The 25,070-nt window shown below is 43.7% G+C and overlaps 3 protein-coding genes and 1 long non-coding RNA gene across 13 annotated transcripts in view; 2 read left to right on the forward strand and 2 right to left on the reverse strand.

Annotated features, from left to right (window-relative positions):
• GGA3 (golgi associated, gamma adaptin ear containing, ARF binding protein 3) overlaps positions 1-7,112 on the reverse strand; it is a 28,371-nt gene extending 21,259 nt beyond the window's left edge. For 2 of the 7 annotated variants that reach the window (XM_053375869.1, XM_053375866.1), the window contains exon 1: positions 1,806-2,581. Coding sequence is in view for 5 of the 7 variants with exons in the window: in XM_053375863.1 (XP_053231838.1) it covers positions 6,176-6,329 (154 nt within the window). In the remaining 2 variants the exon portion in view is untranslated. Of the gene's footprint in view, positions 1-1,805; positions 2,582-6,175; positions 6,351-6,396 lie in introns of those variants that run through there. The other 5 variants (XM_053375865.1, XM_053375864.1, XM_053375863.1 and 2 more) reach the window with 5 other exon arrangements.
• A 49-nt stretch (positions 7,113-7,161) lies between these two features.
• On the forward strand, positions 7,162-11,926 carry MRPS7 (mitochondrial ribosomal protein S7). The gene is made up of 5 exons (XM_053375871.1): positions 7,162-7,305; positions 8,637-8,828; positions 9,575-9,638; positions 10,207-10,374; positions 11,485-11,926. The coding sequence occupies exons 1-5, from the start codon at positions 7,229-7,231 to the stop codon at positions 11,704-11,706; spliced, it is 723 nt and encodes a 240-aa protein (XP_053231846.1). The 5' UTR covers positions 7,162-7,228; the 3' UTR covers positions 11,707-11,926.
• A 2,293-nt stretch (positions 11,927-14,219) lies between these two features.
• On the reverse strand, positions 14,220-24,768 carry MIF4GD (MIF4G domain containing). Of its 4 annotated transcripts, none has more exons than XM_053375874.1 (6): positions 24,370-24,768; positions 19,652-19,787; positions 18,292-18,401; positions 16,881-17,036; positions 15,915-16,007; positions 14,220-15,220 (listed from the first exon to the last, which is right to left on the reverse strand). In XM_053375874.1, exons 2-6 carry the CDS (start codon positions 19,731-19,733, stop codon positions 14,993-14,995), a joined length of 669 nt encoding a protein of 222 aa, XP_053231849.1. In that variant the 5' UTR covers positions 19,734-19,787; positions 24,370-24,768; the 3' UTR covers positions 14,220-14,992. The 4 variants fall into 4 exon arrangements, with proteins under 4 accessions (XP_053231849.1, XP_053231847.1, XP_053231848.1 ...); XM_053375872.1 differs by having other exon boundaries at positions 24,591-24,765; XM_053375873.1 differs by lacking the exon at positions 24,370-24,768 and adding an exon at positions 24,254-24,362.
• On the forward strand, positions 18,521-19,966 carry LOC128407479 (uncharacterized). The gene is made up of 2 exons (XR_008328814.1): positions 18,521-18,646; positions 19,751-19,966. It is a non-coding gene; the product is annotated as an uncharacterized LOC128407479 (long non-coding RNA).
• Positions 24,769-25,070: the final 302 nt, after the last annotated feature.

A 25,070-nucleotide genomic window follows, 5' to 3' on the forward strand; every position in this document is an offset into this window, starting at 1 on the left:
ATTTCATGTTTCATCTGCTCCAGATAATTCAGCTCAGAGACTTTGCACTGTGCTACCTTCCACAGAGACACCCGGTTTAACCTAATTTCTATAGCAAAACTGACCAGGGCAAAATGTGAGAGAAAGAAATACTGTTCATTCTAGGGCAGCGCAATATGTGTCGGCACAAAGGCAGCATACACAAGCCAAAGATGATTAACTAGTAAGAACAAAGAACAAGGAGTACAATGAACCAAATTGTTTGGGACATCTTCACTAGGCCTGCAAATGCAAGCGCAGAGGAGCGGGCTGACTTCATTCTTACATGCTCTGTTTTCTTTTATTGGGATCCCTATGGTCCACTAACATCTTTTACATTTACAAAGCAAGAGGGCACATTTGGGAACCCTTCACAGTCAAGGCTCTAATCTGTGTGAAGGATTCATAAATAGTCAGTCTTATGAACACAAGTAGCACCTTGAGGGATCAGACCACAAACCCTAGGCTTTCTCTCCCACATGTACACAAAAAAGCAAAACCTCTGTGGGAAATTCTCTGTATAGTACAACTGTACCTTACGTGGGGGTTCAATTCCAGGGGTTCCGTGTGTATACGAAAATCATGTACTGTACATCCAAAAACATTTGGGCCTCATGGCTGCTAGATGCCTATACAGTGGTACCTTGGGTTAAGTACTTACCGTATTTTTTGCACCATAACACTCACTTTTTTCCTCCTAGAAAGTAAGGGGAAATGTCTGTGCGTGTTATGGAGGGAATGCCTACGGGTGGCATGCCTACGGATTTTCCTCCTCTAAAAACTACGTGCGTGTTATGGTCGGGTGCGTGTTATAGAGCGAAAAATACGGTAATTTGTTCCGGAGGTCCGTTCTTAACCTGAAACTGTTCTTAACCTGAAGCACCACTTTAGCTAATGGGGCCTCCCATTGCCGCCGCGCCACCAGAGCCCGATTTCTGTTCTTATCCTGAAGCAAAGTTCTTAACCCGAGGTACTATTTCTGGGTTAGCGGAGTCTGTAACCTGAAGTGTCTGTAACCCGAGGTACCACTGTATGTGCAAATATTGTAGGAATATAATGTTTTAACATTTGAGAAAAAAGAAGGCCAGATTATGACCTCACTTCCTTACTATAATAGTCCCCAAATGAAAAAAGTTTTACACTGCCACAATCAAAATAATAAGTACCGGTACACAGCAGGTTTCATCTCAAGAGACCGAACTTGGCATGTTCCATTCTACAGCTAGAGCACCAGCAACCTAGAGGATGGTACAAATAAATAATTCTGCCACAGTGCAACCCCAGGACATTTGGTGTCAAAACATCTGGTTCACATCTTGTAGTAGATCAACACAGCACTGCTCATAAAACTTATTTCCACTCCCCTAAACCGAAACATAGTATATTCCCTATAAACCAAGGGTGGCTATCCATTCAAACACTGAAACTTCAGGAAACAGGGAATCTTTGCTAGTAAGCAGCCTCATATATTTCTATCCTCTGTAGATTTGTTACATTACACCCACAGGCTCTTTATGTCCCCCCCAACTCGGGAGTTCTGGAGGAACCTGTCTCACAGTTTGCATGCCACATTTAGAGACGCTACCTAGCGCGGTGGAGATGGCTCAGCTACATGAACAGCAGAGAATACAAAAGCAAAAGAAGATGGCTGTGTGGAGCAACTGAGTACTGTATTCCATGTTCAACCATTGCTTTTTGACTAAAGACAGGAATGGGAGCTCAGGCAAAGACCATCCTATTATGTTACCTCCCAAATAAGAGGGGATAATTTGTTGCTGGGTCATCACCTGTCCAACTGCAACATCAGGACCAAAGTATCAGGTTGCTGACATGGCTTTCTCACTGTGTTGACACTTTGAAGTCTCATTTGAAGGCAAAAATATAAAATAAAATAAATCCATGGCATGGATGAATCCTCTCTGCTGTGACTGGGGAAAACATGAACCGCTTCCCAACTTTTTTTGTAATTATTTCCTGTCTTTGTTCAGGACCTAAGTCTTCACAGCGTCTCCCCAGAACTGTTCCCCGAGTATATTTATATTGCTTAGTTTCAAATGACCTTCCAGCTAAACTTTCAGCAGCCTGGAATCGGGAATTCTGCTCTGTCCTTCCACTTAAACATTTCCTTCATAAATATGGGGATATATTCAGTGACTAACTGCCCATGGGGTTAATAAAAAGAAGAGATGTGTCACTGCATATCCTTAATACATACACAAATATCATTTTATTAAATTGGGCAGAATTGTTTTCGTAGCAGGAAAGTGATTCAGTAAATACTGAATGTACCACAAATGTATTCAGTAGCAGGAAAGTATTTACAATACAAATAAAGTCCTCAGCCTCAAGAATATCTATAACACCACCCTAATAATTAGGAATACACTAGGTCTTTCACAATAAGTTTCAAAAAGGAAGAGCTACCTGCTCACTAGGGCACAGCCTGGTATCTTAACAGATTCATGCTATACCATATAAATAAAATCAGGCAAAGCAATGACAGACCTCCAGCTCACAGTGCGGTCCCCATTGTGCTGAACAAATGGCTTTCCACCCCCAGTCTATAAGAAGTAGTTCAAACAGGGTTACGGTACTGAACATAATATATTGGTGATTTCATAGAATCATAGAATCATAGAGTTGGAAGAGACCACAAGGGCCATCGAGTCCAACCCCCTGCCAAGCAGGAAACACCATCAGAGCACTCCTGACATATGGTTGTCAAGCCTCTGCTTAAAGACCTCCAAAGAAGGAGACTCCACCACACTCCTTGGCAGCAAATTCCACTGTCAAACAGCTCTTACTGTCAGGAAGTTCTTCCTAATGTTTAGGTGGAATCTTCTTTCTTGTAGTTTGGATCCATTGCTCCGTGTCCGCTTCTCTGGAGCAGCAGAAAACAACCTTTCTCCCTCCTCTATGTAACATCCTTTTATATATTTGAACATGGCTATCATATCACCCCTTAACCTCCTCTTCTCCAGGCTAAACATGCCCAGCTCCCTTAGCCGTTCCTCAGGCTCTTCCACAGAATGACCTCTGTGATTCTATGATTATATTTACAATATATCTCATTTTTATCCGTCCCTCCAAAGAGCTCAGGTGGCACACATATTTCAGTGCTCCCCATTTTCTATTTTATCCTCACAACAACCCAGCGAGGGAGGTTAGGCTGAGAAACAGCGAGACTGAGGTCACCCAGTGAGATTGGTAACCTTAAAGGTAAAAAGATAAATGGCAATACAGTTCATTTTTTATCTTAAATCGTCCCACTTCTGTTGGTAAAACACAGAATATCCACTTTCGACCTGCAAAGAATTCTTCTTAAGAGGGGTTCTTTGAAACTCGAGACTTGGGTTCTCATTTACCAGATAATGATCCAGCAAATGGCACTGCACTTCTGCCATGCACCTCCTGTGATGGAGGTGGGAGGGGATGTGTGGCCCTCCATATGTTATTTGACTCCAACTTCCATCATCCCTGACCTTTGGCCATGCAAGTTGGGACCAATGGGAAGTAGAGTCCAATGACAAAAGATCCCTGCATTGCAGGGGGTTGGACTAGATGACCCTAGTGTTCCCTTCCAAGTCCATGATTCTATAACTTCTGGAAGGAACCATGTTCCCCATCCCTGTTCTATGCTCCACTGTCCAGCACAGCAACATCACTTTAACAAAGGCGCATTGAAGAGGTCACCTGTAACAGCCAACCCTAAAGCAAAGTATGAAAGGGCCTCTGTGCATTAGCGGAAGTCCTGCAGGAATGTTCTTATGTCTTTTAACTTGAAAAACATTTGTTTCCTTCCACCCTCTTTATAATATATTCCATGATGTAACATAAAACATTAATTGAGGAATACTGCAATTTTGGTACAGACTGAAGAATATGTCAGAACACAGTTTACTTAGAGAGAGGAAATGGAAATGGAAACAAGCAGAAAAAATGAGAGAAGGGAAGAGAACTGCTCTTTATAGCTAAGGAACCAGTTACTTAGTAGAATGCACACAACATTTCACAACCCTTCTTTTAGAAAAAGGAAAAAGAAATGAATCACTGGTTAATAGGGCTAGACTTCAGGCTGTCTGTGTCCACTGCAATTGCAGCTCTGGGTTTCTGCTTAGATGTCTCGGTTTGAGTGCACTGCTCATTCAAGTGCACATGTTGTTGTTTTTCTGGATCCATATTGGAGACAGAGCATTTTTATTTGCAGGGGTCAAAACACAAGACCTAGCACCCAACTCCATGCAGAAACAAGCTAGGGGGGGGATAACTTTCTTTGGTGCATTTTTCCCTGGGGGAGCTTAGGAGCTGTAGAATTTGAAAGGAGGAAATGACTAGGAAGTGAGTAAGATGGAAGAGTTCAGGCAGAGACAGGCACAGCTGCAAGGAGAAGCATCAGCTGAGTGGATGGAAAGAACATGTACAAAGGGGCTGGCTACATTTCTTTCAGTAAATGGCAATTCCCCGCCTCAAAAAAACCCTAAATCGGGGGGGGGGGGAGAATCACCTGGGCACGTTCAGAAACAATGGAAATTGACAATAACAGCAATGTACTGCAAGAACTATTTTAGGAACTGGGAGATAGCCCTATACAGTAAAGAACCTTTACAGACAGAAATATATAGCAGAAATATATAGTCAGAAATATATAGAAATATATAACAGAAATATATAGTCTTCAGGTACGTGAGGCAGTCAAAGCTAGTGTGGTGCAGGGGCTGCTGAAATTCATTGAGTATCCTTTGGTCAGTCATTGTCTCTCAGCCTGACCTACCTCACATGTTGCTGTAAGAAAAAAAGAGGAGAGAGGAGAATCACGTATGCAGCCCTGAGCTTCTTGAAAGGTGGGCTATAAAAGCAATAAATGAATAAAAAGACACCTAGCTGACATAGCTTGTAACCAGAGCACATTACAACACACCCTGGATGCTACAAAAGGAATACATTAAGTGTCCCATTTACACACAGGAAATGGCTATGGCTGTATAGGTAATTACCAGTTATGAAATATTTTAACGTTAGGGTGGAGAAGAAGTATTAGATAGAAGTGATACAGCCATAGACTGGGCTCCCACAAATGATCAGGGAGGGAACACTGGTAATGAATATAGCGCATTTCCAATTTTCATTGAGTGTCACAAACATCTGAGTCATTCTTGCAACAGCCCTTTAAGGTAGTCAAGTGCTGTTATTCCCATATTACAGACACAGTGCTAAGTCTGAGAGATAATGGCTTGCCTAGCTAAGTTCATGGCTGAGGTAAAATTTGAACTAGGCCCTATCAGGTTCATCGCTAGCAGTATACTGCTTGGGTTATGATTTCCTAAAAATGGAGTACCAACTTTATAAAGAAGCCTTGCAAAGGCAGAGGCAAGGTTGAAGAGGCATGAGGAATCTGTATGGTCTTCTCAAAAGACCACAAAGCTGTCTAATAATATCAACAACATGTACACTGTATAAAGTGATGCACAGACAGACAACAGAGAAGTAGAGTCACCTTAAATGGAACCTGGTGGAGTAAGGAAAGCAGAGAGCAACATATGGGTTTCCACTCCCTGAATCAAACAGGAGGCTCATTAAATGTTCAATATTATGAAGTCAAGAGAACCTCTCCTCATAAGCTATTCTATGGGCACAAGAGAGGGGTAGGGGAACCTATGGCCATTCAGATATTGTTGATCTATGGGCCCCAACATCCTTCACTATTAGCTATGCTGCTTGAGGCTGCTGATGGGAACTGGGTGCCCCAACAACATCTGGAGGCCCACAGGTTTCCACTCCTGGCATAAAGCGGGCAATGGGAATTGGAAGCACTGGGCACAAATCTATAGCCAGGATGGACAGGGTGAGCAAAAAGGTAAGAGGCACAGACTTGGACAGAGGCAGGTGACAGCCACAGGTAGGGCGGACCAACACAGCCATGACCAGCAGGGTCTTCTTTGACCTCTAATAACTGTGTAGAAAACGAAATGTTGGCCGGACCAATACGTCAAGAAAAGCTGCACCATGCTATTTCCCCTCTCTGATAGGGGCACAGAAGACGCCCTATGCGTCTGGTCCTGGCTTTAGCCCTACATCCTCTGCCCCAGGTGTCCCCCCCCAAAAAAACCCCTACATCTCTGCCCCACCACCGTCCCCCTCTTTCCTTCTCCCCATCTACCTCCAGACCTTCCCTTTGGGGTGTCATTGCCTCTACGGAGATCCAAGCATCCCTCACACCCCACCATTCCCCACACCCCGGGGCTCCGGGTGGGGCTGTCTCCTGCGCCCCACGGCTTTCTTTCCCGGCCCCGGGGGGAGGAGAGGAGGGCCATGCTACCAGCGTCCGTCCCCCCCCACCCCCCTTGCTCGGCGGAAGGGGAGAGGACGCGGGTTACTCACTCAGCCAGGACTCCAGGCTTTCCCCTTCCGCCTCCGCCATGTTGCCGGCCGGCCTGGAGACTCCGCCCCACGCTCAGGCGACGCCACAGCCCGGCCGGGCCCGGCCCCTGCGGGGGAAGGAAAGGAGAGGATCAGCGCCTCCACCTCCTCCTGCAAGGGCTAATGCTCAGGCTCTCGTTGTTATTTTACTGAGCAGGAGATCGGCTCGATTTAAAAACACCCATCAGCTTAATAAATCATTGCTATTGTTCAATCATCGTGACCCTTGTTGCTGTTTCCTCCCCGTTCCGACTTTTCGGGTCACCTCCTCAAAAGAGCTTTCAAAAATGTGTGGGAACATTCCCCCTCCCCCAAAAATCTCCATGTCAGAACTCTCTTATTTCAAATGCAGTATAAAGAATTTCCATTGCTCTGCAGAGCTGCAATATTCTGCAACAAGATGCAGCCTTTTAGGACAGCCCATCAATGGCACCAGAGCACAAAATTCCTGTTTCTCACGCCTGTCGCACTGCCTGCACAGTCTTCGTTTCTTTAGTCTAGCAGTACGTTGAATTTAGCGGGGTCGGCATTGGTTCTGCACAGTGAACTATACAGCGAGATCAGTTTCTGAGCCTTTGCGCGAGGCAGGGGCAGCCTGTTTACGCCGCCTGAAGAAGAACCGAATAAAGCTTGCGCAACGTTAAGGAAATAACAACAGCGTGGCTTCCTGACTGTCTTTTTCTTGCAAAAAGCTGCTATGCAAGAAGCCTGCCAGGCGTGCAAAGCAAAGCGACATATTTTTCAGGCGGTAGCTTTGGACAGCCCTGGGTGGGGTCCTGGGGAGAGAAGCAAAATGGCTGCGTCCATGGTGGAGAAGCTCGGGGCAGCGAGGCAGCGGCTGTGCGGTTCCTGGAAGGTCTGGTTGCCCGGGTAAGAGAAACGGGGGACCGACGGGGTGGGAGAGGCTCCGGGAGAGCGGCTGGGAGGATTTGGATCGATCTTGTGGAATGCAGATTGTTCGTATCTGAGAACTGAGCTCGCACCCTGTTATCACTCCCTAGACTAGAGCATCCTGGGTTACCCTTGCTGCGCCTCCAACGAGTCGCAGTATTGGGGAGAGATTTGTCTAACAAATATGTCTAGTTGAGAGAATCAACTGCAATACGGAGCGGCAGAATAGAACGGCAGATAGCATGCCCTTTAAAAGTACACCCGTGTTTATGGTCCACGCCTCCTAGGAGAACAAGAAATCTCATTTGAAAGAAAAGCTTTATAGAAACCAAGAGAATATGTGCATGTATTGACACTCTATGCCCGTTTAAAATGTGGCTCTTTTTTTGGGGGGTGTTATTGGGTTGTTGTTTTTATTTTGATTATATATATATATAGAGAGAGAGAGAGAGTGTGTTTTTTATGTTGATATTTTCTGTGAACCAACCTGAGACCTCTGGGTATAGGGTGGTATATAATTATTATTATTATTTTTTTTTAGGTCTTGTCTTTTATATAGCTCAGATCTGTTAATTCACAATACTGTTGAGTTTTCATTGTGAAAACAGCCCTCCCAAAGTTGACTTCTGTATTTTCAATTGGCATGTTTATGTGACTTGCTATCAGAAGAGTTGTTTGTGGTGGACCTGCCGTGTCCCTCTTTAGGAAAGAAAGGGAATAATTGTGTACGTTATCCACATCTGCATACTAACGTGATAGATGTTGGGATATGGGCGAGCACTGCAGGGTCTTTTGGACTGGAGTATCTGGGGCACATTATGCAAGCCAACAACATTGACTAGCACAAACCTGAATCATAGAATTGTAGAGTGGGAAGGAAATTTCTCATTTTGTCAGGGCCTGGAATTCTGCTTAGCCCAGGATGCCACCAACGAAGAAAACAAAAACAAAAAACTGTATAATTTCCTTAGTGTAATACTCACTTAAGATATGTCAGATCAGTGTGAAATGTACCAATGAGAACTATCTTCCTCTTACTCCATACTAGCATTGTGACATGGAGTTTAATTTGTCAAAAACGTTCATAGAATGGGTTGAAAAAAGCTGCTTGTAACTACATTCTAGCTATCCTGACAATGAACATGAAACTGAACTGTCTGATCCTATGTAGAAGCAGGCGTATCTAAGCCCAATGGATTTGGGTTACAGAATTGGATATGGGAATAGGATTTGCATGCAGAATAGTTTCACTTCTTCAGATTGAAAATATTTGTGTAACATTCTTTTTCTGCTTTTCACATCCTTTGTAGGCTGACTCAGGTCAGATGGAGCCGATACAGTCCTGTTTATCTTGAACCAGAAGTGAACAAAGAAGTGTATCATAAACTTCCAGAACAAATATCAGATGAGGAAAAAGCCAAACTGGAACTCAAAAAAGTTAGACCTATAAAAGCCACCGCTTCCAATGTCACCAGCTCTGTATTCTATGATCCACTGATCAGGTCTGAATGCTGCCATACTTGATTGAATCTCGTCTTTTTGCCTATGTCTATCTCTTAACAAAGAAATCTCATTGATTTCATAATGTAGTTGGCCAAAGTATATTGGATAGTTGAAATAGCCAGGGAGTACAGCATCAAAATGTCCTAAAGTACTGGGGCTTAATGTGTAGTGATTTATTATAAAATAGACCAGTCTGGAATACTCCTGCTGGCTGCCGTTGGACACAGGATGCTAGGTCTGAACTGTGTTCTGACTTTGACGGTTCTTACTTTCTTTGCTAGTTAGGGCTATAGGCTGTTTGTACTGGTTTGCTTTCATCACCAAGTACCACCATGTGGAGAAGAAAGATTTGGCACCTTTACCAGAGGGCACTGTGGGGAAGCAGAAACATAGATGTGCTGGGCTGAAGAACCACCCATTCCAGATGTCACTATCTGTTTCTGAATTGGGTGCTGCTGCCACCCATCAGCAGCCACATGCCTGCACGATGCCCTGTTGTGATGTAAAAGTAAAGATACTGTGCAACAGCACTCAGTGGCAGAAGCAGCAAACCGCCACCAATCTCTTGATCTTCCTCTCTAGGAGTGTGCCAGGTGGATTAAAGGCATATAATGAGAAACTGATACCTTCCCCCCAAAACTCCATAAATGTTGGAATGCTTGATCAGTGTAATGGCAGAGTTTCATTGCAGGGATCTTATGCTGTGGTGCTGATAGCAGGAATGCCATTTGTTTTCTCATTACAGCAAATTCACTAGCATGATGATGAAGGGAGGAAATAAAATTTTGGCCCGAAACATCATAAATCAGGTAAGTTAACTTCTCAGGTTTCTGCTACTTTTCTCCCACTCCACCCCCACATTAATGTCAATGTGGCAAAGAGTATTCCCATTTTAAAGGCCATATATAGAAAGTCCCTTCCTTTGTCCTTTCATCCTTGTTCTCATTTTCTGCATCTCCACAGCTCTTGAATCTCCCTCCTTAGAGGCCTTGCAAACAGAAAGACAAATCTGTCGCAGATTATATGTAACTTCTGTCATTCCTTATTGAAAGGGGAAGTGCTGTAGGTCTGCAGTTATTTTTAAATTTGTCTTTCAGCCTTAAATTCAGACCAGGAACTTTCAGCTTTCTTTAAGGGCCCTTGGGTTAGTTATAACATTTTTTTTAAATTGCAGAAAATGTCTGCTAGTGGCTCTGAGGCTTGAGCGTGTCTGGGCCAGATTTCCAGTAGTCATGAAGGAATTTTTTTTATTTATAAATTGAACTCTTGACTGAAGGCAAGGGTAACATGATGTGGTTGTGTCAATATTGCTAATGGAGTTTTTCCACAGGAGAGGACGGGGGCTTTATTTTTAACTGTTTTTTCCCCTCAATTAAGACTTTAGAAGCAATCAAGAGGAAGCAGCTTGAGAAGTACCACAAAGCGGAAGAGAAGGAAAAAGAAAACATTGAGTGCAATCCATACACTATCTTCCACCAGGCACTGAGCAACTGCCAGCCTGTCATTGGGCTGATGACTGTCCAGAAAGGAGGCAAAAACTACCAGGTAAGCAAGAAACTAAAACTAGGGTGATATGATGATCTAGTGCAGGCGAGAGGAACCTTCGGCCTCCAGATGTTGCTCAGCTACAACTCCTATCATCCCTCATGATAGGCTATGCTTGTTGGGGTTGATGGAAGTTGTTGTTCAGCATCTGGAGGGCAAAAAGGTTCCTCATGCCTAATCTAAAGCAGCCCTGGATTGTTGGCTTATCTTTTCCCCAAAGTAGAACCATCATTAAGTATCCATAGCAGTCCACAGTTCCAGGGACTTCAACTTCCACCCATGTAGCCTCAGTTTCGGACTTTGCTCTGTTGCAGTTGGCAGTGAAACAATATAAACTTTATTACTTGCGCTGGTTTCATTTATTTTGATAGGAACATTCTGTAGCATAATCAGCCCCTTGGTATTTTTCTTTTGAATCACTTTGAAACTTGTATTATGTGATCTCCAGCGACCTGTAATATCCTGCCTATACGTGAACTTGAAACTTCTTGAGAACATCAGGTTTTAGTTTGAAAAGCTTAAAAGGTTGCTGAAAAAATATTGGAAATGGGTTCTGAAAGGTTCAGCAACCAGAGGGTACAAGATAGGGACAGAAACCAATAAGCAGAGTGGAGTGGCCTCCTCTAGGAGCTCACTTGCTGTGTTATTAAAGGACTATTGTTAGCTATTTTATTTATTATTTTATTTATTAACGCTAGGAGCAGGGAAGGTGCTTGCAGGATTTTCTGCCTCAAGTGCCACAATAACTTGGTTGGCCTGGGGTACTATATAATTTGATTTTGTGGGGAGGGTAGGCCAGCCCCACCGAGTGCCTTCAAACCATTTCTTGTTTTGCAACTTTTGCTCGCCAACTTGGCAGCCTTGATTTTCCCACTGAAGTTGTTATCTAAAAATATCCAAAAGTTTTGCAAGTCAAATAAACACATTCAGGGTACTTAAGTGCTCCTAATTCTGTGCTAAATAAATTCTATTTATTTTAGATTTTATACCACCCTTCATCATAAGATCTCAGGGCGGCTCGCAGAACAGAATACAGGATAAAAACAGTATAAATTCAGTATAAAGTTATGTTAATCTCTGATGGGGTTTGTTTGTTTTTGCCTCTTGCAGGTCCCAACCCCTTTGTCAGACAACCGCCGACGCTTTTTAGCCATGAAGTGGCTGCTCAGGGAATGCAGGGAAAACAAACACAGGCGGACATTTATGCACCAAAAGCTTTCCGAAGAGCTTCTGGCTGCCTTCAGCAATGAAGGACCTATCATAAAGAAAAAGCATGAGTTGCACAAGATAGCAGAGTCTAACCGAGCCTTTGCTCACTACCGGTGGTGGTAGAGAATGGCAGCTGCAGCATGTGAGGTCTGAGACTTTGCTACAAGACAAGGAAGGGAAATATATCCCATATGCCTTCCTTTGCATAGCACCAGCCTGGAAGGGCGATAATCCGGTTTCTCAACTGGCTCTTTGAAAAAAGAAACAACCTGAAGAAAATCTTAGCCGAAATAAAATGCCTCATTTTTCTGACTTGCATAAATTAAAAATCCTGTTTACTCCATTTTCAGGTGACCTTGTCAGTACTGGGTCCTGCGTATATGCATCTTGGTTTCTCTAGTCTCTTTTGAGACAGAGGGTTTTGTTCACAATACAGAATGACCTAGTTAGCATCAAAGCAGTCTTCAGGGGGATTGTAAAAGAGGTTACAATTCTGTACTCCTCAGCAGTGGCTTTTGGCAGCATGATAGGCTGAAGTAGAACCAGGCTGAAAATTAAGTTGTAAAAGATTGAAACTACATCCTGGTCTTCTCCCTGTATGTCTCGTGAATGGTCTTTCTCTACAGTGCCTTTGTGCCATTGGTTAGTCGACACTGGCATGTGAGAATGAACGAACAACTAGGTTAAAACTGATCTCACTTAAAGTGTGCTTAACTTCAATATGTGGTATGAATAGCTTTCCTTTGGCTTGATTCACACATGCCTATTCATCACATGCTTAAAAGTTTTATTTGCAGTATCTTACCTAAGATGGCCCATAGAATTATGTGAGCCATCGTTTGATGTTGCAGTCATCAAATAAGGAACATACATGAGAGAACAGCCCTTATAGGAAGCCATTTCCAAAGAACAGCCTCTGTATACATCATAAAGCATCCTTGCAAATAAATTCACAAAAGTTAGCTCCCCCCCCCCATTTTTTTTTTACTAGCTCCCCTGACTCCATAATACATATTCTGACCCAGAAAAAAGAAAGCGAAAGAACCAACTTTGATAAAAACCTCTGCCAGGTCACCTAGAGACAATTCTTGTTTGCCATAAGCAACTAGACAAGTGATTATTTATAACTCTGCTATTAAACAGCTTTCTGTTTGATGGATGGCAACGAGAGACTATATGCAGAAGTGTAAAATGTTTATTTTTAAAAGTTCCAAAGAGAACCAATCTTAACAAATGTACAATACTGTTGTTCAAAGTCGCTGTTGTATAAAAGTTACAAAATCAGTTTCTAGCTACATGTTCCCAAGGGAATAATTCTGCTGTGGAGTGAGGCTTTTGAACAGTGTTGGCTTCACACCTCCTGCGGGGAGAAGGCACTGCCTTTAGCTGTTAGCTACACCTGAGCTGGCCAGCAGTTGGGAAGAAAGGAGTAAGAGCATATTGGGGGCTGCAGGTTAGAAAGCAATTGAGCATCCTTCTGCAGCTACGGAAGTATCAATATACTCATGAAAGCATCCTGTTAGAAAAGAAAGTGCTGGTTAAGTGTCAGGGTTTGGACCCTGGCATGCTGTTTCAAAATTATTAAGCAGCACACATGGAGCCAATAACTGGGCACCAATCTTTACAATACTCTTGTGACTAAGCCACACCACAGTCATGAATTTGTCCCCTGACCTCAGGAGAGCATTGTGTACATAATAAGAGCCCTGTTGGATCAGATCACAATCCTATCCAGTCCAGAATTCTGTTCCCATGCACGGCCAATTGGCTGCCTATGCAAAGCCCATAAGCAGGAAATGGATCATGATAGCACTCTCCCCTCTTGTATTCCTCTGCAACTGGTATTCAGAGGCAATAAATAGCCATCATGGCTAGTAACCACTGACAGCTTTACCATGAATGAGTCTAATCCCTTCTTAAATACATCCAGGTTGGCACATCTTTGGGTAGGGAATTCTATAATGTATGTACTGTGTGAAGGAAGCCTTCGTTTTGTCTGTCCTGCCTCTCATACCCTTTAGTTTCTTTGGGTGACCCTGGGTTGTAGTATTACGTAGCCTCTTTAAGAATCTAAAACCCTAAGCAAATTTAACAGGGCTGTTATTATGCAGCCAATAAGCAGAGAGAAAGACTACCCCTCTCTCAATCCTAAATATATTTTCTTGGAATTAAGGCCCCTTGATTTTGATAGCATATACTTCCACGCTAAGTGAGATGCACTCAACCCAGCAAAGGCCTCCTGGGGTTGTCTTATTTCAGACTGCCGGTTGGGGGTGACATGACTTTATGCTCTTCTTCAAAAAACACCTTGCTTTTGCAATGCTAGCATGGCAAAGAGAAGGGTTCCAGCCTTGCCCTGCCATGCTACTTTGTGTGTTCAGGGAGGAGTAGTCTACCTGCATCAGGTAGCATTTTAAAGCAGTCCAGTTCTGAACCACCTATCAATGAAATTGGTGTTATACACCTAGAATTGTCGCTTCCAGGTGTATTATTTTCCTATGACAAAGGAAAGGGAATAAAGCAGCCCCCATTTTTCAAATTGCACCATTGTTTGCGAGAACAACGCATACTGTTTTTAATACTAATCTGTCACAAAAGTATTTCCACCCCTGCATGCATGCTTGTGCCTTAAAAAAAAAAAGGAGTAGGACAAAAAAAAGAGAGAGAAAGTCTCTGTTGTAGGTTGTTAATAGAACTAGTACCTGAACGAGCCACCTTTCTTTGATTTCAGAACAGTGGTAAAGTTTCTGATATCCCTCGTGCCTCATAGTGACTGCATATAAACAGAGAGCAAACAAGGCTCCTGAAAGCATCCAAAATGGGTTTACAAGGCAGAAAATTGAAATGCCATGCTTGGGCTTTGATTGCAGAATCACCTTCTCAACCAAAGGGCAAACAGAACAGCTATGGAACAGAGCATAAAATAACAAACTGCCACATGCTGCAGAGGGAGACAGATTCTTAGGCTTAGTGTGCTTTTGGAGTAAATAATGTTATCACCAGGCTGGTTTTAAACCATAGCCTTTTTTGTTTTAAGGCTGAATACATTAGAATTAGCATATACAAGTAAGCTTGGAGAGAACTACCCTGTGTCAAATGTCAGTCCAGCTTGCGGCAGTGATTAATACAGGTTCCTATTTAGTGCAACACGATGGGAGCGGCAGTGGCAGAATGCGACCCTTTTCTCCTCTCCCAGCTCCCCAATTTCAGCCAGCGCAAAAGATCTATCGAGGGAGCAAGTTATACATTCTATATACAAAAAGTGCTAGGGTTCGGGTGGAGGGGAGGGAAGTATTAAAAATAACTGCAGCTTTGTAGTTGTTATGTGAAGTTTGCTGGTGCAAAGGTTCAGAGTGGAAATTCAAACTCTGGCTTTGGGCAGCATGAGCCAGTGTGAGCAACGGACTGCTCAGTCTGCGACCTCACTATAATAGTACTTCTGGGCTGCATCTGTCATTTTCCAGTCGGCAGCCCGGAACTCAATGATCTCAAGCAAGAGTAGCTGGGAAAGGGAGGTAAGGCCCTCCTGCAGGAGGAAACCATCTCGCAGGAGGGAAAAAAGCTCATCCATCCTCTGGGTGTTCATCTTCTCAAGTTGTTCACCAATGCGGTGTAGCTGTAACACCAGACAGTCCACCTTAATGGAAGGAAATGAAAATGCTTCTGTTAAGAATAGGGGTGGTTGGGTAAAGGGGATGGGGTGGGGAGTGTGTGCTGCACAGAAATGTCTCATGTTGGCATCTTGGCACTAAATCAGGAGAGAAGGGAAAAAATAAAGTAGGCTGCTAAACCGAACCTTGGGCTGCTTTTTTTTGTGATTTACTGCATTTTGGTTGTGTTCTTTAGATGTGCTTTTATTTCTTGTCTATGACTACTTTTGTTATATTTGTAATTAACTATTGTTTTCGTGCTGCAAGATGCCTTGATCATGGTTTTAATTATGGAGAGGCAGCATGCAAATAAAATGATGGCTGGGTGGGTGCAGTGTTGTTTTTCCCCTAAAAAAAATATTTAGGGGTACTCTCACTTTGACTCAAGGAAATCACCATTTTATCGTTCAAATCGGGGGAAATATATTCAGTAAATGGACAAAAGTATAAAGATTCACAAAATGTTTAGGGGGATGCGCCCCCCCCCGAAAAAAACACTGGGTGGATGTGTGTAGAAACTAGCCTACTATACAAAGGGAAAATTTGCATTCATTGCTCCAGGCTGAAAAAAGATTCCCACCCCTGGCCTAAAAGTTGTCCACCTTCCAATCCTCTTTCCCAGGTGTGTTCTCACAGGACAGCAACCTGCTTTTGTCCCCACTGTGCCCTGAGAATACTCACCTCTTCCTCTTTCCGCAGGCTTTCTGGCTGCGCCAGTCGGAACAGGCAGTCGTAAACTGGGTTCACCAGTGCCATCATGGGCATGTTATTGACCTGTGAAAGAGGCAGGGTGCACTTGTCAACTATCGCTCAGAATCATTACGGAATTGTTAGAGAGCCCCTCCCTGTGTTCGTGTCTTAAAAATCCCAGGAAGGTAGCTGTGCGTGCTAAGTGTCTTGAAACAAGAACAACCAAGAGCATCTGTGGCACCTTAAGAAAACTGTCACAAATGCACAGCCTAGAGCCCTTTTGCATCAGATGCATGATTCCTTGACATCCCATCAGATGTCAAGGAAATAAACAACTATCCGACTTTTAGAAGACATCTGAAGGCAACTCTGTTTAGGGAAGTTTTAAATGTTTTAAGTTTTATTCAGTTTTTTATGTTCTGTTGAAAGCCGCCCAGAGTGGCTGGGGAAGAAATAATATTATTATTAAAATTATTATAACAGGAAGGACCAAACTGCAAGGACCCCCATGGCAGGCTGCTTCTAAAAGCTGTCCTGCTGCTACATCATGCTAGACCATGAACCTTTCGGACTGCAAGAAGAATTTCTGTACAAGTGACAAATGCAAAGGCCACCCAGTTGCACTCATTTGAATTAAGGCCTCCTGCGGCTGCCCCAGTCATTTCAGGTGAGTGCCCCAGATGTGGAATGCTTTTCTCACAGAGCTTGCCAGGCACTCACCTTATCATCCTTTGGGTGCCAGGCAAATGCCTTTTTATTTCCCCCAAGTATTTTAGATGCACGTTTAATTCCGTTCAATGTTTTATGCTGCTTTTTTCAATCTTGCTGGATTGAATGGCAGCATTAAAACAAAAACAAAAAACAACCCTAAACACAATCACATTCCCTCATTATGAGAGCAGCGCATGAACTAGCCCCAGGTCTGGATAATACACCAGTTCTGAAGTTTGGTCTTACCCTCAGGTAGTCAAAGATGTTACAGATAAAAGTGACATAGCAGATCCAGGCCTGGAGGGAGCGGGCTCGCAGTTCATCCCGGTCTTTATACTCCTGCTGAAGTCGGTTGAGGAGCCCCCGCCGAAAGACACTCTGGCCCACCTGTTTGCTCTCCGCCTGCGACAAAGGCAAAGAGGTGAAGCACCAGAAGGATGCTGTGTGCAATCTCAGCTGTGGCAGCAGGCTGTCTGGGCTTATCTCTCTCTTTCTCTTCCTCTCTCATGCTTCAAAACACACCACTGTGCAGAAAAAGTTCTGGCACGATGAAGCAGGAGCCTATAGGTGCAAAAAAGTTCAGAGGGGAGGCAAAACTGAGACAGGTCACTAATGGGAGTTTTGCTCACCACGTCTGGTCTGGAGTTGAAGGGATAGATTCACCTTCTTGCCCTCTCACAGCTGGGCTGGGCACCCAAAATATTCAGCAGGGCAGGCCAAACCAAGCTCCATCTGCAGGAAAGGAAGCATGGCTGGTGGTAGAGCCAAAGTGAACAGCATGCACATCTAGAATGGCTTTTATGCAACCTACAGGCTCCTTCTGTATATCCCTAAAAGATATATATATATACACACATATATATGCTTATGTGTGTGTATACACACATGCACACACACACATGCACAAGTTTTCCCGAAGCCTCTCCACTATGTTTTCTTGGGAAAGCTCCCCAGCCCTCTGGACTTGTAGAAAATTTTATTTCATGTTGGGTTCTTGCTTTAACAAAAAATCAATAATGATGCAGTAATGTCGCTTCCCTCTGATCTCACCCCCTACGTCTCATCCTTGCACCAACCATGCTGGAGATACAAAACAAGAAAAGCAAAAGAGAGGACAGGAACATCCAAACAAAAACTGGCTAGGAGGTGGTGGGATGCATTTTTTAAATCACTTGGAGCAATGTTGGCCTCCCCTGCAAGACCACTTCGATCATCTGGAAATTTTACCAATGGCACCACACCCTACAAAGTATCACTGGGGGGTGATCCCAAAAGGGTGAATTTCTACTGCTGCCCCAACGTTTTTGAATACCTTCCCTCTGCCATATATGAAGCATCATGAATTATTCGCTTCAGATGTCTAGTAAAGATGTATCTTCTCATGCATGCTTTCACTGCTCTGTAAGATTGGATCCTTATATCTGGATTTCTGTTTTTATTGCATTGTTTTATTTTGTTTTTTGTTTATTTGTTTCTAATACATGGCTTAAGATTTTTTTTTAAAAAAATATTGTTTAGAAATACTTTTAAATAAAACAGTGTACATGAATAGTATGTTATTTATATGCAAATAAAATTTCCAGAATAGTTGCATATGGTGAACAGCTGTGCTGTGAAAACTACCAGTTTCCAAAACATGGCATGCTCATTCTCCCACCTGGATGATGGTGTAGCAGATGCGCCCGGCCTCTTTGCTGAACACAGAGTCTTTGAGGGACTGGTCCACAATTACGTTGGCAACCTTCTCCAGATCTACACTGCTGGGGTCTGTAAAAGAAGTGTAACGCTATCAGTGCTGCCTCAAAACAAGCATACCTTTGCATCCTTCTGTATGTTTAAAATTGTACAATAATCGCTGGGTTCCTTCTTTTTTGCTGGATATTTTATTTATGGATCAAAACTGTCTCTGTAGGAATGGTGGTGTTTGCAAACCTTTCTGCATCACAAATCTTCTGGAAGGAAGAGTGATCTGCTATTCTGTTTTAAAGGCAGGAGAAATTTGAGGCCAAAAGGTGAGTGACATGCCTGAGCTGTGTCATATCTGCCCCCACAAATTTAATCCAGTTTCAAACTGCCTAAACCGTCACTGATCCCAACAAAGCAAACATTGGGACCCGTAGTTCCATAAACAGCTTAGTCATTCTAATGAAGTATTTTCAGCATTCTCATTATATTACATCCCTAGGATACTTTGGAAGAAACCGTGACCTCACAGGTAGGCAAAAAGGTGTCCTCCAGGTGTTGTTGGAATCTGGCTCCCATTAGTCCCACCTTGCATAGCCAAAGGTCAGGGATGGTGACGGGAAGCAACAGAAGTTGGAGAAGGCTGCTCTATAGCACTGCAAGTCAGGAGCCATCTAAGGACGATGGGCTGTCTCAATAGTAGAATCTTACATACATCAGTCCAGCTTCTTCTTCTGCTGCTTTCTCTGCTGCAGGCTAAATTGGGACAGCCATGCACATGCCTTATGAGAGTATAGCACTTTGCAGCTTACGTTACAAATCTACCTGAACTCACCTGTAGTCAAGAGTGCAGCAGCAAACATTATCTACCCAAATGTTTAAATCTGTTCTTATCAGTAACATCTGATGCACCATCTGTTTGACGACTAGACATTAAATGGACATACAGAGTTCTAGTGTTATGGGAGGGGGAGAAAACCTTCTCTATCCACTTTCTCAACATAGTGCATAATTTTATCATGTCTCCTCTCACTTGTCTTTCCTTGTTTCCCCCCCTTATTCATTTAAAAAGTCCCAGGTGCTTCAAACGTGTCTCATAGGGGGAGTCGCACCATCCCCTTGATCATTTTGGCTCCCCTTTCCAAACCTTTTCTAAGCCTGAAGAAGATTTTAAGAAATGGGCAATTCATATCAGAGCACACACAACCCTTCACAATGTTGATAGGCCCAAACAGCTCCAAATCTAGCAGTGAATTATGCTTGATTCATGGCAATGGGGAGGAGGGATGGGGGGGGGAACAGGGAGGGGGAGGGAGAAATGGAGAGATACTGACCTTTGAGGGCTGTTTTGAGTAGCTGCTGAATCTCTGTATCAAACGTGTGTATTTTATATTCTTCTTTGCCTGAGTCCCCCATCTCTTTCCCTCCTTCAGTGGCGACAGATCAGGGGAGCAGCTGAGTTAGTGGTAACTGCGGGGAGAGAAGCAATCAGGTACTGATTATCCCGGAAAGGGAAGGAGACAGTATTAGCCATGGCTTTTCAGATGCTCTCATTCTCCACTGAACAGGAAAATGGAACTGCCAGTTACACTGAAGTTCCTGAAATGAAACTACATTCCTCATAACAAAGAAAAAGTTGTTAAAATCTCCTCAGACAAGGATGGTACTTCTGCTTCCCTGCCTCACCCCCCACATTATCTCTGTTCTATCTACAAGGGTGTTGGGAATTTTTTACTATTTCACCCACTTAAGATTTAAGGAGGGAACGCCTTTGTTTTTGGCCAAAAAATCCAGGCTTACCTGCCCACCCTGTTCAGTGCCAAACCAAATTTAACTGCCACATCGCCCCCTGAATACTGAATAGACAACAGGCCAAATGCATCATTGCTCACTCATCAGAATTCCGCAGCTGTGACATGTGTTTTCACTGCAATTGGGGAAAAGTGAGGTGACAAAACAAGGGATGCTTCCAGCGAAAACGTATAGCACTCTGGGACCTATGCAAAAGGATGTGGGGTGGGAATGAAGAAGAGGAAACAACTGTGCTCCTTTCCCACTGGGTTCCCAGTTAGTTTCTGTCACTCCAAAGGTCTTTGGCTTTACTTCAAGTGGCTAGTCCTCTGCAACTCTTAGCCCTTGGTTATATCTCATAACTCCTCCTTGTTCTCAGTATTCAATCTCATCTGTCACTCACCCCTTCTGATGGGGATTGCCCATGCACAAAGCACAACAGGATCAGGGACACTATTTTAGTAGAGAGGAACACATACAGGTTAGTTAGTAGGTGTTAGGGACAAGATTAAGCATGTCCAAAGGCCTGCTCTTGCAAAACATTCATGACAATATGACAAGTGAGCAGAATTTTTAAAAAGCATTCATTATGCGTATTTTCTATAATTTAATAATAGCTATGTACATTTATGGTTATTTGTTTATTCCATATGTCTGCCACATTTTCTTCGAGGAGCTCAAGGCCTACATGGTTGTCTCTCTCTTCAATTAATCCCACAATAACTCTGGGAGGTAGGTTGGTCTGAGAGGCAGTGACCAGCCCAAAGTTTTGGTGATCAAGTGGAGATTTGATTCCTGGCCTCCCAGGTCCTAGTCTGACATTTTACCCAGTCTTTCTCAACTTTGGCTCCCCAGATGTTGTTTGACTACAACTCCCATCATCCCTGACCACTGGTTCCGCTAGCTAGGGGTGATGGGCGTTGTAGTCCAACAACATATAGGGACCCAAGAGGTTGAGAAAGGCTGCTCTAACCACTTCACCACACTGGCTCTTGCAAGCCTATTTTCATACAGTTTCCCATACAATACTAACAAGACCCAACCTGAACTGCTGATATCAGATAGGATCAAGGGCTTTCTGGTTGGTGCTGCTATATTATATTTGTAGTAGTAGTAGGCTTTAATCCTGCTCTTCAAAAAAAAAAAAAATTTCCCAGGGTGGCTTACAAAGAAACAACAGCAACAACATAATAAAGCAATAAAAACCACTCATCACATGATACAAACAGTAGAAACAAAAAGAAGAAATAAAAACTTCTTAAAAAAGATAAAGCAGATTAAAGCAGATATGAGGAAAGAAAAAGAAGAATTAATTTCTACCCCACCTATCTGGCTGGGTTTCCCCAGCCACTCTAGGTGGCTTCCAACAAAATATTAAAAATACAATAAAACCAGACATTAAAAACTTCCCTAAACAGTACTGCCTTCATATGTCAGATAATTGTTTATTTCCTTGACATCTGATGGGAGGGCATTCCACAAGGCGGGTGCCACAACCGAGAAGGCCCTCTGCCTGGTTCCCTGTAATCTCACATCTCACAGTGAGGGAACTACCAGAAGGCCCTCGGAGCTGGACCTCAGTGTCCAGGATGAACGATGGGGATGGAAACGCTCCTTCAGGTATACTGGGCTGAGGCCATTTAGGACTTTAAACACTTTGAATTGTGCTCAGAAACGTACTGGGAGCCAATGTAGGTCTTTCAGGACCAGTGTAATATGGTCTCAGTGGCCGCTCCCAGTCACCAGTCTAGCTGCCGCATTCTGGATTAATTATAGTTTCCGAGTCACCTTCAAAGGTAGCCTCATGTAGAGTGCGTTGCAGTAGTCCAAGCAGGAGATAACTAGAGAATGCACCACTCTGGTGAGACAGTCTGCAGGCAGGTAGGAAACCCAGCCAGATATAAATAATAAGTTGTTGTTGTTGTTGTTGTTGTTGTCATCAGCCTGCGTACCAGATGGAGCTGGTACACAGCTGCCCTGGACACAGAATTGACCTGTGCCTCCATGGACAGCTGTGAATCAATTGACTCCCAGGCTGCACACCTGCTCCCTCAGGGGCACAGTTACCCCATTCAGAACCAGGAAGTCCTCCACACCCACCCACCCCCTGTCCCCCCAAAATGCCAGCGGGCATCCAAATAATGGCCTCTGTTGCATTATCTGTAGGCACATGTGGAGGCAGGCGGTCCTTCAAACTGGGAAGGACTTTAAATGTCAAAATGAACACTCTGAATTGAGGTGTAAATGGACAGGGAGCTTGTGCTAATCGATGAAGCACCAGCATGATGTGATTAAAACTGGCCCTGGTCCCAGTTAGCCATCTAGCAGTAACTATCAGAATGTGTATCACACTGCAGCAGTCTAATCTGAAGGTTAACAGAGCACAGATTCCTCCCTCAAGGTAGGGTCACAGCTGGCGCAGTCAGCCAATCTGGCAAAAGGCATTCTCAGGCTCAAAGACCACCAGGGACAAAGGCGGCCCCAGACTATGAAATAGCTATAGTAATGTTATCAGCATAGTGCAGGCACACCTTTTCTACTAAAGGACAACAACGAAGGGATTCGTCCCTTTGGCATACATACAGTAATTCAGAGCCAGTTCCTTTGATATGCCTGCAAGTGACTTCTCGAACAAAATCCCTGTGTACATTTACTCACATAACTTCAGAGGGACTAAATCCTGCAAATTCATCCCTTCGGCTCCGGGAACATGTTTCAACTTTATAATTCACAGAAGGGGATCAGTACAGCTTCACTGTGACAATGTTCACATATAAAGGTTGCTTTTGTGAACTATAGCTTTTGTTCTCTTTTCTGATAGTCAGCTGCAAGTGTATAATGTCAGAATGCACTTTAGATGTGACCCGGCTACAGATATGGGTACTCCTGAAATGTAAAGTCACAGTATGAGAGACCAAGTGGGAGATAGCAACTACTACTACTAATAAATTTCTATTTCTATACTGTTGTTAAACCATGCTTGGGTTCCAGACTACTCCCATAATACTCGTATTTCCGCACATACCAGATCTGCCACACAAACATCTCTGTGCTTAGTTCATGGCAGTTATTACATGCAGAAGATAAACATTATCAGTGCTGCAAGGTTAATGATTTCTGTGCACAACAACTTGCCATCAACCATATGCAAACTCTGCTGAGTTTGCGTAGGTGCTGATTTGACCACAAGGCCCCCTAGTTCAGTGAGAAAGCCCAGGAATAAATATCCAGCAAATAAATAAATAAATAAATAAAAGGAAGGGGGGGAAAAGATCTTAGCGAGCAAGGACTAGGATATATTATCATACCAGCCTTTCTCAAAGTCATTACCTCCAGATGATTTGGACTACAACTCCCATACTTCCTGTATGCTAACTGGGAGAGGTAGTATAATGATCTGACTCAATATAAGGCACCTTTGCAGACATTATCTCAGCAAAGGTCTGGCGGGCAGTTATCCTGGATTACAGAGATTACAGATTAGATTGTTGTTGCTTGGCCTTGCCATTTTTGTCAGTTGTGGCAATTTCAATTGGATTTATTAAAAAAAATATGACAAGGAGATTCAAACCATGATCCCTTCCAAAGGCATACATAAGTCAGAATGGGCTTGTTCATACTACAGCTGGCCAAAAACTCATTTATGAGTCATGGGGATGTTCTGACAATACGCTGAAAGGATTGCCAAGATTAGACGGGTGAGCATGGGCATGCCAGGTCACATTCCCTTCTAAGTTGGCGGAAGAGTTACATGCCCAACAGCACAGCCCAACAGCCAAAGATGTAAACCAGCCTAGGGACGGGAAGGGGACATATTTTGGGCACAACTTGCTGAAGACAAAGTTGTCTATGTGCCACAACTACCTTTCAGCCTAACCTATCTCACAGAGGTTGTGTGAGAATAAAATGGAAATTGGGGGAGGAAACCTATGTACGCCACTTTGAGCTCCCTGGAGGAAAAGTGGGATATAAACAGAATAAGAATAAGAATAAGCATCTGAACTTGAACAGAGAAGGATCGCTTGTAAAATCCAGAAAGCCCAAGTCAGGAAGGCAGATGGGAGAGAAAATGCTCCACGCCCGTTAAGAAGCGGGCGTTTCTTTCTGAAACTAACAAGGAAGAGAGATTTTCAAATGTCACCAACCTGCTTTGTTTGGGGTTTTTTATGCCTCCACTTTCAGGACTGGAGTGAGGTGCATCTTTACGAGGGAACAGCAGCCCGCCCAGCCCAGCCCAGCCAGCTAGTCAGCCCCCCCTCACCCTAATTCTTTTTGGTTTCTGGTTCGGGTCGGTGGAGGTAGATCAGGAAAAAGCCCACAGCCATGAAGAACAGCAGCAGGAGCAGGAAAGGCAGCAACTCAAGCATGGAGTGCAAATGCAGGATGGGCATCCTGCACCAATTCGACCCGCCACCAGCAAAATAAAAACAATAATATATATTTTTTTAAAAAAATAGCCCAGCTGCTGCTGCTCTCCCTTACTTTTCACCCGCTTTTGGTGTCAGGCGGAGACTCCTGGAAGACGAATTCTTTCCATTGCTTGCAAACCCGGAGGGTTTCCTCTTAGGTCATTTCCTAGCAGGCTGAACCAAGCGGGAGGAGAGTTTGTGATCGGGAGGCGGCGGAGGCAGCGCCACCTGCTGGAAGGTTCTGAGCAGGGGTTGGAGGGAATCTTCCTGCCTGGGTTGTGAGGCGTTTGTTTTTTTTAATTAGTTTTTTTAAATAAATATTTTCCTGCATTGACAAATAAACAGGGGAAAGCACGTGTCCTTTCAAGTTTCACAGTTCGTTTACATGCCGTGTTGTATTTGTCGTTTCACGTGGAACCTGAGAAGCCCGCCAAGCAGGTGCAAAGCAGGTGTGAGGGACAGAGCCAGACGCAGAAATTAAATGGTGGCTCAGAGAGGGCAGAGCCAAATGCCTATTGCACCTCACGAGCCACACATCAATCTGACACTGTCA

The sequence above is a fragment of the Podarcis raffonei genome, chromosome 2, assembly GCF_027172205.1.
Source record: "Podarcis raffonei isolate rPodRaf1 chromosome 2, rPodRaf1.pri, whole genome shotgun sequence".
Taxonomy (NCBI): domain Eukaryota; kingdom Metazoa; phylum Chordata; class Lepidosauria; order Squamata; family Lacertidae; genus Podarcis; species Podarcis raffonei.